General features: G+C 42.5%; 1 protein-coding gene across 3 annotated transcripts in view; it reads left to right on the top strand.

Moving 5' to 3' along the window:
- The window catches only part of DMXL2 (Dmx like 2), a 134,794-nt gene that overhangs the window by 99,923 nt on the left and 20,842 nt on the right, over positions 1-14,029 (top strand). For 2 of the 3 annotated variants that reach the window (XM_055129848.1, XM_055129850.1), the window contains 5 exons: positions 697-888; positions 2,761-2,837; positions 4,623-4,753; positions 7,505-7,753; positions 10,426-10,604. In XM_055129848.1, coding sequence (XP_054985823.1) covers positions 697-888; positions 2,761-2,837; positions 4,623-4,753; positions 7,505-7,753; positions 10,426-10,604 — 828 coding nt within the window. The remainder of the gene's footprint in view (positions 1-696; positions 889-2,760; positions 2,838-4,622; positions 4,754-7,504; positions 7,754-10,425; positions 10,605-14,029) is intronic. The other variant, XM_055129849.1, reaches the window with a different exon arrangement.

Genomic DNA, 14,029 nt, shown 5'->3' with positions numbered 1-14,029 from the left:
TTCTGCCTGCAAAGCATGTGCTCAGCTCATGGAGTTATCATTCCAGGCTCAGTCTTGGTTATCATTATTATTATTATTATTATTATTTTTAAGTAGCTTTCGTAGTTCTTCCACTTGATAGCTATAGTTTAAAGCATATTTGCTTCGGGACTGGAGAGAGAGCACAGCGGGGAGGGCATTTGCCCTGATGCAGCTGACTGGGGTTCAGTCCGTGGCATCCCACATGGTCCCCCAAATGCCTCAGGAGTGATCCCTGAGCATTGTTGAGTGTGGCCCAAAAACTGGAAAAAAAAAAAGCATATTTAATCGTATGTTAAAAGCATATTTATCTTATATTAAGAGCATATTAATCTACTTAGTCTTTTTTTTGACAACTTAAGTGTGTTTGGCTCACTCCCCAGAGTGGTCAGGTCCTTAGACTTGGAATGGGTCTTTGTCGGCAGCAATTTGGCAGTTAGGAGGAAGTTTCAGAGCCTGAGAGCCCCGCGGGGCCCGGTGGGGCTCAGCTCTTTGACCTCGTGTGTCTGTCTAACGTAGCGTTTGCAGACTCCCATCGTGAATAAGTACATTGTCGGCATTGCTTTTTCTCCCAGTGTTCATCACCCGTGCTTTTATCTCGCCACTGCTGGTTTTGTTTCATTTCCTTCCTCTTTCATATCACATGCTTTGGTCCAAACAAGGCTCTGTCACCCACAGGAAACTACGGTGAAACAGCTCCAGTCTCCACTGCCCCTGCCTACCACCCTGCCCCTGCTGTCAGCAAGCGTGGCCTCCACAAAGACAGTCATCGCTAACCCCGTGTTGTACCTAAATAACCACATCCACGATATACTGTATACCATTGTTCAGATGAAAACACCGCCTCATCCCACTGTCAAAGATGTGAAGGTAATGTAAAGCTTGTGACTCTTTGATATTGTATACTGACATTGCAAATATGTTATCTTTGGCTTCCTGTTCCAACTCCTAGGAGATCCTTTCAAGTACTTTTTTTGTTTGTTCGATTCCTCTGTCCCTCTCGGAGAGCCCAGCAAGCTACTGAGAATATCCTGCCTGCACGGCAGAGCCTGGCAAGCTCCCTGTGGTGTATTTGATAGGCCAAAAACAATAACAACAAGTCTCACAATGGAGATGTTACTGGTGCTCACTCAAGCAAATCGATGAACAACGGGACGGCAGTGCTACAGTGCTACATTTTTGTTTGGGGAGCCACACCCCGGCAGTGCACAGAGATCATTCCTGCCAGGGCTCGGGGGACCATATGAGGTGCCGGGGATCAAAACTGGTTTGGGTGCATGCCATAAGTACTCTTATTTTTTAAAGAGTAGTTTTAGCTTTGTGACCACACCCAGAGGTTTTCAGGTTTACTTCTAGCAGTGCTTGGGGGACCATCTGCGGTATCAGGGATTGAACCTGGGTTGGCTGTGTACAAGGCAAGTACCCTGCCCATTGTACTATCCCTCTGATCTTTCAAATACCCTCATCTGGTACCTTCTCACTTCCCATAAGTTCCGAAATGGATTTTCCCAGTGAATGTAATGTAAAACTTACATTTACTTACATTTACTTTTGGAAAAGTTGTCTTTTTTTTTTTTAAGGCAAACTTTCTTGGTAATGAAATTGATTTTCTGGGTTATATCATTGCCACTCAATGACCATGCCACTCAATTCCTTCTTTTCTTCTATTACCCTTACATTAGAAATATTTATAACTATTTTCTTTGGTGCCAAGATGACTGCAAAAAAAAATGAGTTCTAGTAATATCTTTCAGAAAACCAGAAATCATGCCTGTGAAAGTGTTCTCATTATCATTTCTCTGATACGGTATTTCTTATATCACTTCATTGTTGGGGTCAATCAGAGCCTTGGTAAGAGACTACGCAGAATTTAACCTATACCCTCTGTTGAAAACTTAACCATTGATAGGTTCCAGGAAAGGCTAGTGAGCTGCTGCCAGGTTCTGGAGAGCTATCAGACTGGGTCTGTGTTTGTGCAGTCTCTTATACTAGTGGCGGGTGCCCTTTCTGCCATCACTTAAACTATTTTCTTCCTTTTGCTTGAAAAGCGCACACTTTGGTACAACATTCTCCTGAGGAACCCTAGATTTATTCTGCTACCAACCCACCAGCTGTCTTACCCAGAATAGATTACTTGCTTTCTTGAAAATCAGTCATTTGACACAGTGATAAACATATTGAACTCATTGGGGTTAAATTCATTCTTATTGATAAGATCTAGCCTCTATTTTATTTATTTAGAAAGTTTTTTGGGGGCCACACCTGGTAGTCCTCAGGGTTTACTCTTGGCTCTGTGCTCAGGAATCACTCTAGGCAGGCTAGCCTATTTTTACCAAGGCAAATTTCATAAAGGCCAGTTGAATACATTTTGAAAATTTTATGCTTTTTTTGGTTCTACTCTTTTAGAATATTACTTTTTAAACTGATCTGTAGCAGCCTGACTGTCCATGTTAGTAGGAACATTGGCACTTTCCTCAGGGCCTAGTAAATGATACGTTCATTGTAAGTAAATATTTAATGAAGATGTGTCTGAATCAGTTAGCTTTGACCTGGGCATGCATGTAAAGTCAAGAGACTGTTATTTTAGAAGCTTTAACATGGAGTTTGTAGTTTCTATACTAGCATCAAGATAGAATCTAGTCATGATATTTCTAGTTCCCTGGATATTTTCTAATTTTTAAGGTAGTAACTACTGTATAGAAGTGTTAGTGCACAATATAATTGTGGCTGTTTTGGCTTTAGGTTCACATACTTCATTCACTGGCAGCATCCCTTTCCGCGTCAATCTACCAGGCATTATGTGACAGTCATAGCTACAGGTAAGAAAACAAATTCAAATAGTATTATTGCAGTAAGAATAGGAAACTGCTCCAGACTTACATGGAGGTTCTGTTTCCTAGAAACTGATCAATACCCTTGTCATTATGGATATTTTAGTGGGTAGAATGTAAAATCCAAGATTAGTTGTGATAGGGTAACAAATAGAGAAAGTAACAAATAATACTAGAAAAGTATCATTACCATCTTTTGCCTTTGAGAAATACTCACTATACCAAATAATTTATAATGTGGGTTTTTTTTTTGGGGGGGGGGACAGAAGGTTCACACCCAGATGTGTTCAGGGATTACTTCGGGTTCTCTGCTGAGGGATCCTTCCAAATAGGGTTCCGTGGTCCATATGCGGTGCTGGGATGAAGCCCAGGTTGGCCACATACAAGGAAAGCATCCTGCCCACTGTACTATTGCTCCAGCTCCCAATATGTCTAAAATTTTTAATTGTACGTATACTATTGACTCAGTCTTATTAAGCCATATATACGTAATTTCAAAGACTTGGTAACGTAAGTAATGGAAATAAGAGGCTGTGAGTTGACTGTGCACATGTCTTTTTGGTCACACTTGGAAGTTTTCTGGGGCCAATTCTGGCACTGGTGCTAGGGGAGCATGTGATGCCATGGGTCACACCTGGACTTCTATGTGCCAAGCATGTGCTCTTTGATTCTTCTCTCCAGCCTCAACTGTGGTCATCTTAATTAATGATCAAAGAGATCTTGTTCGCTTTCAGTCACTGGATTTGAGCAAATGGAAAAAAATTGAATGTGTATTTTCTCATCCTGAGGCTAGGATGGTCAGGAGTATGGCTTTACCTTCTGCTTGGAGTGAATCCAAAGATAGCTACTTACGGAGAGGGACGTAACTACTTAGGGGTATTTTACTTTAGGATTAGGCATTTTCTATGCTATATTTTCAGATTCTACTGTTTAGTTAATATTTTAACTCATGTTTAAAGCTTATACAACCTTGTGCAACTTAAGAAAAGCCACAAAACAGTCTATTAAGGCCCAGGGAGGTACTAAAGTAGCTCTCTTGCCTTGCCAGTGTGAGACCTTGGATTTTATTCTTAGAAACGTGTGCTTGTACACACACACACACACACACACACACACACACACACAGAGTACTTTTAAACTTTCTAATATTTCCTAACACCAACAATAGTTTCCTTACCTTAGACATTAAAAAAAATTGGTACCTACAGAGTGAATTTTAAATTACCAAGTGGCATTTGGAAAAGATTTTGAAATACTGTGTTAAAGGAGTACAATTTGGTATTTTGTTTTAAAAAATGACTATACCTATGTAACTAATTTGAAGAACTTTCCAAAGTTAATTCTTCATAGAATAGTGGAGTTAGTAGAATAGAGCAGGTTTTTGCTTTTTTGCTGTAGGGGATCAAACCCAGGTCGCTTGCCACTGAGCCACACCCCTAGCCTACATTCAGTTTTAAAAACTCCAAACCATTATATCTATATCTATATCTATATGTACATATAAAACAGTTGTTACTATCACCTTTAGAATGATAACTGACTGAGCCTCTTTTATTTATTTATTTTTTTATTTTTTTATTTTTTTGCTTTTTGGGTCACACCCGGCGATGCACAGGGGTCACTCCTGGCTCATGCACTCAGGAATCACCCCTGGCGGTGCTCAGGGGACCATATGGGATGCTGGGATTCGAACCCGGGTCGGCCGCGTGCAAGGCAAACGCCCTACCCGCTGTGCTATCACTCCAGCCCAGAGCCTCTTTTATTTTTTTTCAGCAGTCTCACAGAAGGAAATCAGTTCACAGGAATGGCTTATCAAGGACTTCTTTTAAGTGATCGAAGAAGACTGAGAACAGAAAGCATTGAAGAACACGCAACACCAAATTCTTCTCCTGCCCAGTGGCCTGGTAAGAATCTAAGTGGTTTAGAAGAATCTAAGGTGGTATTCCCTTCTCTATCTGAGCTGCCTTTTCCCCAGAATGTGAGGCCAGCTCCCAAGCCATGGAGCCAACCTCCTGGTACTGGACTGGAGAGATAGCACAGCAAGATGGGGCCTTGCCTTGCATGAAGCCAATCCTGGTTCGATCTCTGGCACCCCATGGTTCCTGGAGCACTGCAGGGAATGATCACCGAGCACACAGTCAGGAGTAAGTCCTAAGCTTACACACTGCTGGGTGTGGCCCCTAAACAAAACGAAACAGAACAACAGAAATTTCAGTGACTTTTTTTTCTTTAATCTTTGTTTTGGTGGCACCAGATATTGAATCTAGATGCATAGCATGTGCTTCTAATTAAAAATGTTCTTAATTCAAAACTTTGTGGTGCAGGGAATCAAAACCAGGAGCCTACCCAGTTAACTAGCGTAGCTGCTGAGCTTTGCCCCCAACCCGTGGGCAGCACATTTTGAAAAAGATGCTAAGTGGTTTCCTCACTGTAATTCTTTGTGGATTTGGTGTAGGGCATATGTTTTTGATGATGCTGCTTCCTGTGGTTTAGGAAAGAATTTTTAAAAATTTATTTATTTTTTAATTAGTGAATCACCATGAGAGAACAGTTATAGATTTACACATTTTTGGGCTCGTGTTTCCCTCATACAATGTTCGAGAACCCATCCCTCCACCAGTGCCCATTCTCCACCACCAATAAACCCAGCATCCCTCCTACCCCCCAATCCCATCTCCCCCCACCCCACCCCGCCTCTGTGGCAGGGCATTCCCTTTTGTTCTCTCTCTCCAATTGGGTGTTGCGGTTTGCAATAGGGGTACTGAGTGGCCATTGTGTTCAGTCTCTAGTCTACTTTCAGCGCGCATCTCCCTGCCCGCGCGTGGTCTCCAACCACATTTCACTTGGTATTCCCTTCTCTATTTGAGCTGCCTTTTCCCCAGAATGTGAGGCCAGCTTCCAAGCCATGGAGCCAACCTCCTGGTACTTATTTCTACTATTTTTTGGGGGTTAGTCTCCTACTCTGTTATTTTATATTCCACAGATGAGTGCAGTCTTTCTATGTCTGTCTCTCTCTTTCTGACTCATTTCACTTAGCATGATACTTTCCATGTTGATCCACTTATATGCAAAGTTCATGACTTCATTTTTCTAACAGCTGCATAGTATTTCATTGTATAGATGTACCAAAGTTTTTTTTTTAACCAGTCATCTGTTCTAGGGCACTTGGGTTTTTTAGGAAGGAATACTTAAGAAATTTCTGTCATGTTGTCTGGAGATTCAGAAAGTTCCGGTTTCATTCAGCTGCCATGTTGAACAGAAACAAAAAAGCAAAGTTTAGAAATCCTTCATAAGGATCGAGACATTCCAAACTAGTCCTGCAGTGCAGTACCACGGATGTATGCTCGCAGATACACCAGAGAAGCACAGTTCTCAGGGGTGGTTTCTTTCTGTTTTGTTGTTGTTGTTCATTAGGAATATCCATAGTGGTATTTGCATGACCTTCTGGAAACATATTGTTTACATTTTAACCTTATTTTGTGCTGCTGAGGATCAAACCCAGGATCTTACACATTGATTTAAGATCTTACTGAAATAATTTTGCAGATTTGTAAATACTGCAAAAACAAATTTGCAAAAATAGTAATAAGAATCATCCAAGCTCTTAAAATCAACTTTTACTCCAATGTTCCAGGTGTTAATTTTTTTCATCATAATTGCTTTGCTGGGCTGGAGCGTTAGCAAATGCTCCAGCCCAGCGGATAGGTTGCCCGACCCGGGTTTGGTTTCTTCGCCCCTCTCAGAGAGCCTGGCAAGCTACCAAGAGTATCTTACCCGCACGGCAGAGACTGGCAAGTTCCCCGTGGCGTATTCGCTATGCCAAAAACAGTAACAACAAGTCTCACAATGGAGACGTTACTGGTGCTTGCTTGAGCAAATCGATGAGCAATGGGATGACAGTGACAATGATATAGTGAATTGCTTTGCCAGTCACTCTTCCCCCTCAGTCACTTAACTGAGTGTGGTGTGTATGTGTTTTTATGCTTTCTCTTCTAAAAAATTTTAGAGTAAGTTATAGCTAGACCCTTTTATGTCTAATAGACATATTTCCTATAAATAGACATTCTCTACATCACTAGAGTGACATGGTCATGTTCAGTCTCTCTTTTTGGGGGGTAAGGGGATAATTTGGGCCACACCTAGTGATGCTCAGGGCTTACTCTTAACTTTGTGCTCAAGAATTATTCCTGGCAGTTCATGGGGGACCAGGCGCTACTGGGGATTGAACCTTAGTCCGTGGCATACAAGGAAAACACTGTACCTGCTGTACTATCTCTCCAGCCCCATTGATTTAAGATCATTCAAGCTCTTAAAATCAATGCAGTACTCTTCTCTAATCCACAGATTTCCCCAGTTGTCCCCTCCCCCCATATCCCATGTCACAGTTACTTGTAATGTGTCATTAAAGTGGAGTAGCTTCTCCTCCCCTTCTATTTACTCATTTATTATACTAATGAAGACTAATGGATCCTTATTTTATTCTGTTGAACTACAATCTAGTGCTGTTATTATTTTTGCTCAAAGTATGAAGACATGTGTTTTGCTTAGTATATACATAATTTTGAATAAATCGCAAACTTGGATATCCCCCCAACACACACACCCGTTAGAGTGTTACACTGATACATTTACTGTCATATTATGTGTCCTTGCAGGTGTGAGTTCACTTATTAATCTCTTGAGTTCAGCTCAAGATGAAGACCAGCCTAAACTGAACATTCTGTTGTGTGAGGCCGTTGTCGCTGTTTATTTAAGTTTGCTGATCCATGCTCTTGCTACCAATTCCTCCAATGAATTGTTCCGACTCGCAGCTCACCCACTAAATAATCGCATGTGGGCCGCTGTTTTTGGAGGGGGTGTGAAACTTGTTGTGAAACCTCAAAAACAATCAGAAAATATTTCAGGTAAGAAAAATTTGATACTGGTAATGTATATAAAAGTAAATCATTTCCCATGTTCAATATTTTTTATAAGTGTTTTGAGTTAGTTTGGAACTCAGTGATGTTTAAAATGTAATTATTCATTAGGATAATAATAATTCAATTCATATCAAAAATATCTTACTTAAACATTTTTGATAAGCCACGTATTTGTGAGGATAAAAATGTGGCGGAAAACTGAAGCATCAGTGAGGAGTATTAGGAAAGAGGTAATGGAATAAGGATAGATTTTGATTAGAAAAAGATGAACTATGTAGGGTGTACAAGCAGTTGTCTTCAGACTAATAAGTTTGTGGCCATGTATGAAATAGCTGTTTAATTTATGCACATTTAAAACCTGTTTTCCATATATTCCTTCCTTCTTTTGTGGACTAAAATAAATTTTTCATCCGACATTTTAGGATGGAGGATATGGTCAGATGTAGATTCATGCATGCTATGAGAAAGATTTTCATGTTGGTATTGAAATACAGAATCTCAATTCCCCTTTAAATGCTCCTATTTTGGCTTGCCCTTCAAGCCCGTGTTCTCTCTTTAACACGTATCTTGTTTGATTGTCTCTGTGTATCTTTCCTTTTTCCACTCGGGAGAGGCCTATGTTCTCTCTTGCACTTGTATTTTCTCTCTTTCTTTCCTCTCGCATCCTCTAAATCAGTTTCAGTAAAAACTATCTTGCTTCACTAAGCAAAACAAAAATCAAAACATGCTGGGATTATTTAAACAAAAAATCTTATGCGGGTTCTGTTGCAACCAGCATAATCCCTAGAATTATATTATGCTAAGTGAAATAATCCAAATACCACAGACTCAAAAAAGAGAGAAAAAAGATTGGTGATTGCCATTGGCTAGAGGGCGGGAAGAGTGGGGATTGGTTGCTTAATGGGCATTGGGTTTCCTTTTGGGGGGAATGCTAATAATTTGGAGGTTTTAGTATCACTGTCACTGTATCACTGTCATCCCGTTGCTCATAGAGTTGCTCAAGCGGGCACCAGTAATGTCTCCATTGTGAGACTTATTGTTACTGTTTTTGGCATATCGAATATGCCATGGGTAGCTTGCCAGGCTCTGCCATGTGGGCGGGATACTCTTGGTAGCTTGCCGGGCTCTCCGAGAGGGATGGAGAAACTGAACCCATGTCAGCTGTGTGCAAGGCAAACGCCCTACCCACTGTGCTATTGTGGTTTTAGTGTTTTTTTTTTAATTGTTTGGCTGGTGCTAGACATCGAACTCAGAAGATTGTTTCAGAACTACATAGAAATGCTAGTTGTGTAATAATGGGGCATAATAAATCCTTCTCAGTTATATATGTAAGTTCATACATCAACTTTAAAAAGATAAAGATTGCTTAGCCTAGAGGATTAATCATCAACCATTAAAAAAAATGAAAATTGTAGCTAGTTGCTGGCGAGTTTGTGGATGAATTGTTTTGCGGGGGGGGGTGGGGGAGGAGTCCAGAGGTGATTTTCATTTTCAGTGTTGGGGAGAGGGTTCTCTTTTTAAATTTTCCCCTCTAATATCCAATTAGTTCTGAGTCTTGAAGTATTATTCCCCATCTGTGTTCCTTAAAACTCTGCCTCTGTCTTTCTCACCCACCAGTAAGAAGAGTTCAGACTCTTGTGCTTGATTTTTGTTATGTTGGCCACGTGGGTGGTGCCCTTCCCTGGCACAGCTCTGCTCTGCTGTGGGGCCTTACCCAGGAGGGTAACGCTTCTGGGGAGGGAGCCCAGAGCCTAGCACACGATTCTGGACAGATTCTCTGCCATGTGAGCTACATTTCACTCCTAGCTCAGACTCTTCCTAGGCCATCTGCATCTTTCACGTATGCACAGACTCTACCTTATTCATCACCAGCAAAAGAGGTTTCCGTGAGTATCACCCGGAGTGTGGGAAGCCCCCAGCTTACAGCCTCAGACTAGTCTTCCCCTAATTTGAGCCTGTCACTGTTGTTCCCCTCCCAGTTCCCTGATTCAGATAGTTTACTCTCTCCATCTATACCCACGCCTCCTCTGCCTCCTGTTTGTCTTTTCACATCGAGTGTCCGCCCTTCCTTGAAGTTTGCATTTGCATCCTACATAGCCTGTGAATCTTCCTTGAACTGCATCACCAGAAATAATCACTCAAGTACTCTTTTCTACTTATTGAATCTGATATATATATTTAATACAGTAGGGCGTTTGCCTTGCATGCGGCTGATCTGGGTTGGATATCTCCGCCCCTCTTGGAGAGCCCAGCAAGCTACCAAGAGAATCTCAGCATGGCAGAGCCTGGCAAGCTACCTGTGACATATTTAATATGCCAAAATAACAAGCCTCACAATGGAGAAGTTACTGGTGCCCGCTCAAGCAAATCGATGAACAACGGGACGACAGTGCTACAGTGTTACGTAGAATGACTTCAATCCTTATTGTTATAATCCTTATTATATCTTAGACTGCTCGTGGCAGGCTATGCTATATTTTTACTCTGTATATGCGTCTGTGCCGTGACTGCTGGAAAACTGATTGAATAGCTAGACACAAAGCTAAGCTCTGAGCTTAGGCTGAAACATGGTAAGAGTAGAATGATGAGATTTAACTCTTTGAATTGATTTTTAAAAAAAATGTTTGGTGTTTTTCTCCCCTTTAAAAAAAATTTAGCACCCCCTACTCCTTCTGAAGACATAGATAAGCACCGACGGAGATTTAACATGCGGATGCTGGTTCCTGGAAGGCCTGTGAAAGATGCCACCCCACCCCCCGTGCCTGCAGAGAGACCATCTTACAAAGAAAAATTTATTCCTCCAGAACTGAGCATGTGGGATTACTTTGTCGCAAAGGTAAGTGCATAAGAAGTGCCAGCTCTCTGTGTCTTGTTAATTAAGGGGACGATGGGCAGATTCTGAAATGAGTCACCGGTCTTGGGACACATAATCTCACAAGTTGGGTAAACTAATAAACATTCAGGGATGACCAGATACTTGATGTTTAGCGCCATGCTTGGTGGCAGGTGAAATATATGAAATTATAGGACTTGGGCATTAGCCAGAAATCAGGTTTTAACTTCTCTAGCAGCACCCTCCTCTAGCAACTTCAGTATGGGCATCAACCACGTAGGTCCTCTGATTTGGGGTCAGCAGGGAATTCGAGCAGAGGGAGATAGCTGGGTGTTTGATGGTTTGCTCAGGCCACGCGTGTCCTGATCTTCTAGACACACTCTGTTTCTCCTCGACAGCGTGTACTTTTCCTCCATATAAGGAATCAGAACAGTCCTGGGGAAGGGGGCAGGGGAAGGGGTGAGGTCTGGAGCCATGGTATGGTGGGTAGGGCATTTGCCTTGCACATGGCTAACCCAGGTTCAGTTCATGGCATCCCATGTGATCCCCCGAGCACCACCAGGAGTAATTATTATTATTATTATTTTTTGCTTTTTGGGTCACACCCAGTGATGCTCAGGGGTTACTCCTGGCTCTGCACTCAGGAATTGCTCCTGGCAGTGCTTGGGGGACCATATGGGATGCTGGGGATCGAACCCGGGTCGGCCGCGTGCAAGGCAAACGCCCTACCCGCTGTGCTATCCCTCCGGTCTCAGCCACTAGGAGTAATTCTTAAGCGCAGATTCAGGAGTAACCCCTGAGCCCTGAGCATTGCTGAGCATGACCCTAAAAGCAAACAAAACAGAAAAAGAACAGTCCTGGGGACTAGACCTATTATAGTCCCTGGTTCATGCTAATACTTGCTTTGCTGTGGTTTGTTTTTTTCTAGCTTATGGCCTCCCTTTTGTTAATATTTCTTTCCTTTTTTGGGGTGGGGAAGGCCCTCAAGCAGTGCTCAGGGGCTGGGGCTGGGGTGGGGGAGTGGCCACTCCCAGTGATTTGGTCTGCCAAGTCAGTGATTCAGCACTCGGGGCTAAGGAAGCAGTGCTGCTTGGGCCCTTTAGTGCTGGGGACTGCCAGGACCACCCAGCTGTGCTTGGGCCTTCAGCCCACACCTGACGATGCTATGGAGGTATCTGGTACTGGGGATCAAATCCCCATGAGATGCATTGAGGCATGCTCCCTAAGCACTGGACTCTTTCCTGGCCCCGTGTTCCTCTTGTGAAGCATGCCCTAGTGTTGTCTGTCATTTTGTGTGTGTGTGTGTGTGTGTGTGTGTGTGTGTGTGCGCGCACACACATGCAAGTGCATCATGCATGCACACTCACATAAAAGGAAATGCACCCTCATGCCTCTTTTAGTGGAAACAGTATCCTCAGCTTTGGGTTTTGGAACTGCTCACTTCCGTTTGGGGAAGGCTAAGTTCATCTTTAACATCTCTGCGGTGGTCCCTGGCATCCCAGGCACTTGCATTCCACCTCAGACTCCGCTGGCCGAGATGCTGGGAGGGCCTTTCAGGGTGAATTTGGAAGGCTGGCTTTTACTTTCTAAAGAGATTGGTTAGGATGGTCTTCCTTGCAGAGAGACCCCACAACCATCATTACCAGCCCCCTCTCCAGGCAGAAGTTTTGAAATACTAATGTAGTCATGTCCCTACTTTTCTTTAGGGTTTGGTACAGTTCTTAAGCAGAGGCAGGCCTTTTCACCGATAAACATTTATTTTCATGATTTTATTCTCTCTCTACTCCTCCTTCTGCTCTTCATCTCTTTCACTGTTTTTTTTTTCTTTTTGGATCACATGATGCACAGGGATTACTCCTGGCTCATGCACTCAGGAATTACTCGTGGTGGTGCCCAGGGGACCATATGGGATGCTGGAATTGAACCCAGGTCAGCCATGTGCAAGGCAAACACCCTACCTGCTGTGCTATTGCTCCAGCCTCTTCTCTTTCACTCTTAAACATTTTTTCTAGTTAATGTTGATTGAGTTATCGTGGTTTACAAGAGTTTCCATATTAACTGTTTAATGCTGCTTAGATGTAAAGCTAATCCCCACCAGCAGTGCCACAGGGGCCCTTCACCTCCCCTGATGCCTCACCCTCTGCACTCTGCTCACTGCTCTGGTGGCAGAGTCTCAGGGCTAACTTCCCGGGAATGGTCAGGGTTTTTTTTTTTGGGGGGGGGGGGGCCTTGTTTCTTTACTGTTGTTTGTTTTGGAGCTATACCTGGTGATGCTCAGGGATTATTCCTGGCTCTGCACTTAGTCCTGTTGTTGATCTGGGGACTGTATGGGATGCCGGGGATTAAACCCAGCTCAGGCGCACCTGCAAGGCAAGTGCCCTACCTGATGTACTCACTCCAGCCCTTTCCTTTCCTTTCCTTTCCTTTCCTTTCCTTTCCTTTCCTTTCCTTTCCTTTCCTTTCCTTTCCTTTCCTTTCCTTTCCTTTCCTTTCCTTTCCTTTCCTTTCCTTTCCTTTCCTTTCCTTTCCTTTCCTTTCCTTTCCTTTCCTTTCCTTTCCTGTCCTGTCCTTTCCTGTCCTTTCCTGTCCTTTCCTTTTCTCTCCTCTTCCTCTTCCTCTTCCTCTCCTCTCCTCTCCTCTCCTCTCCTCTCCTCTCCTCTCCTCTCCTCTCCTCTCCTCTCCTCTCCTCTCCTCTCCTCTCCTCTCCTCTCCTCTCCTCTCCTCTCCTCTCCTTTCTTTCTTTCTTTCTTTCTTTCTTTCTTTCTTTCTTTCTTTCTTTCTTTCTTTCTTTCTTTCTTTCTTTCTTTCTTTCTTTCTTTCTTTCTTTCTTTCTCTGTCTTTCTTTCTTTCTTTCTCTGTCTTTCTTTTTCTTTCTTTCTTTCTTTTTCTTTCTTACTTTCTTATGCTACATATATGTGCACTTTCATCCAGAATTTATTTCTTTCTCTTGCCTCCTTTTTAACTTTCATCTCTAATTAAGTGAGGATCTGACTTGGTCACTATCTTTATTTTATATTCCAAGTAGTTGTCTGGCATCTGCATTGCACTGCACTGTCATCCTGTTGTTCATTGATTTGCTCGAGCAGCATCATTCATTAATAATTTTTTTTAAGCAACAAGTTATTGGTTTTTTTTTTTTGCAGTGCCAGGGATCAAACCCAGGTTTTATGCTTGCAAGCACATGCTTTGCCTTTGAAACCATCTCTAGTTCTCCTTGAATAATTCTTACTTTCCACTCATATTATTTTTGTCATAGATTAATTTATTATACACACACATACTTTGAGACTATTTTTATCAATTGTTGATCTACACTTTTAAAAATATCCACCTGAAATGATTTCTTTCATTTCAAAAAGATTCCTCAGTTAATCCTGTTTCGTGTGTGGACTTTGGGGGTGGCAGAGAAACACCTGGCAATGCTCAGA

The sequence above is a fragment of the Sorex araneus genome, chromosome 3, assembly GCF_027595985.1.
Source record: "Sorex araneus isolate mSorAra2 chromosome 3, mSorAra2.pri, whole genome shotgun sequence".
NCBI lineage: Eukaryota > Metazoa > Chordata > Mammalia > Eulipotyphla > Soricidae > Sorex > Sorex araneus.
The sequence above is the reverse complement of the archived record's forward strand: the minus strand, read 5'-3'. Positions and strand labels throughout refer to the sequence as shown.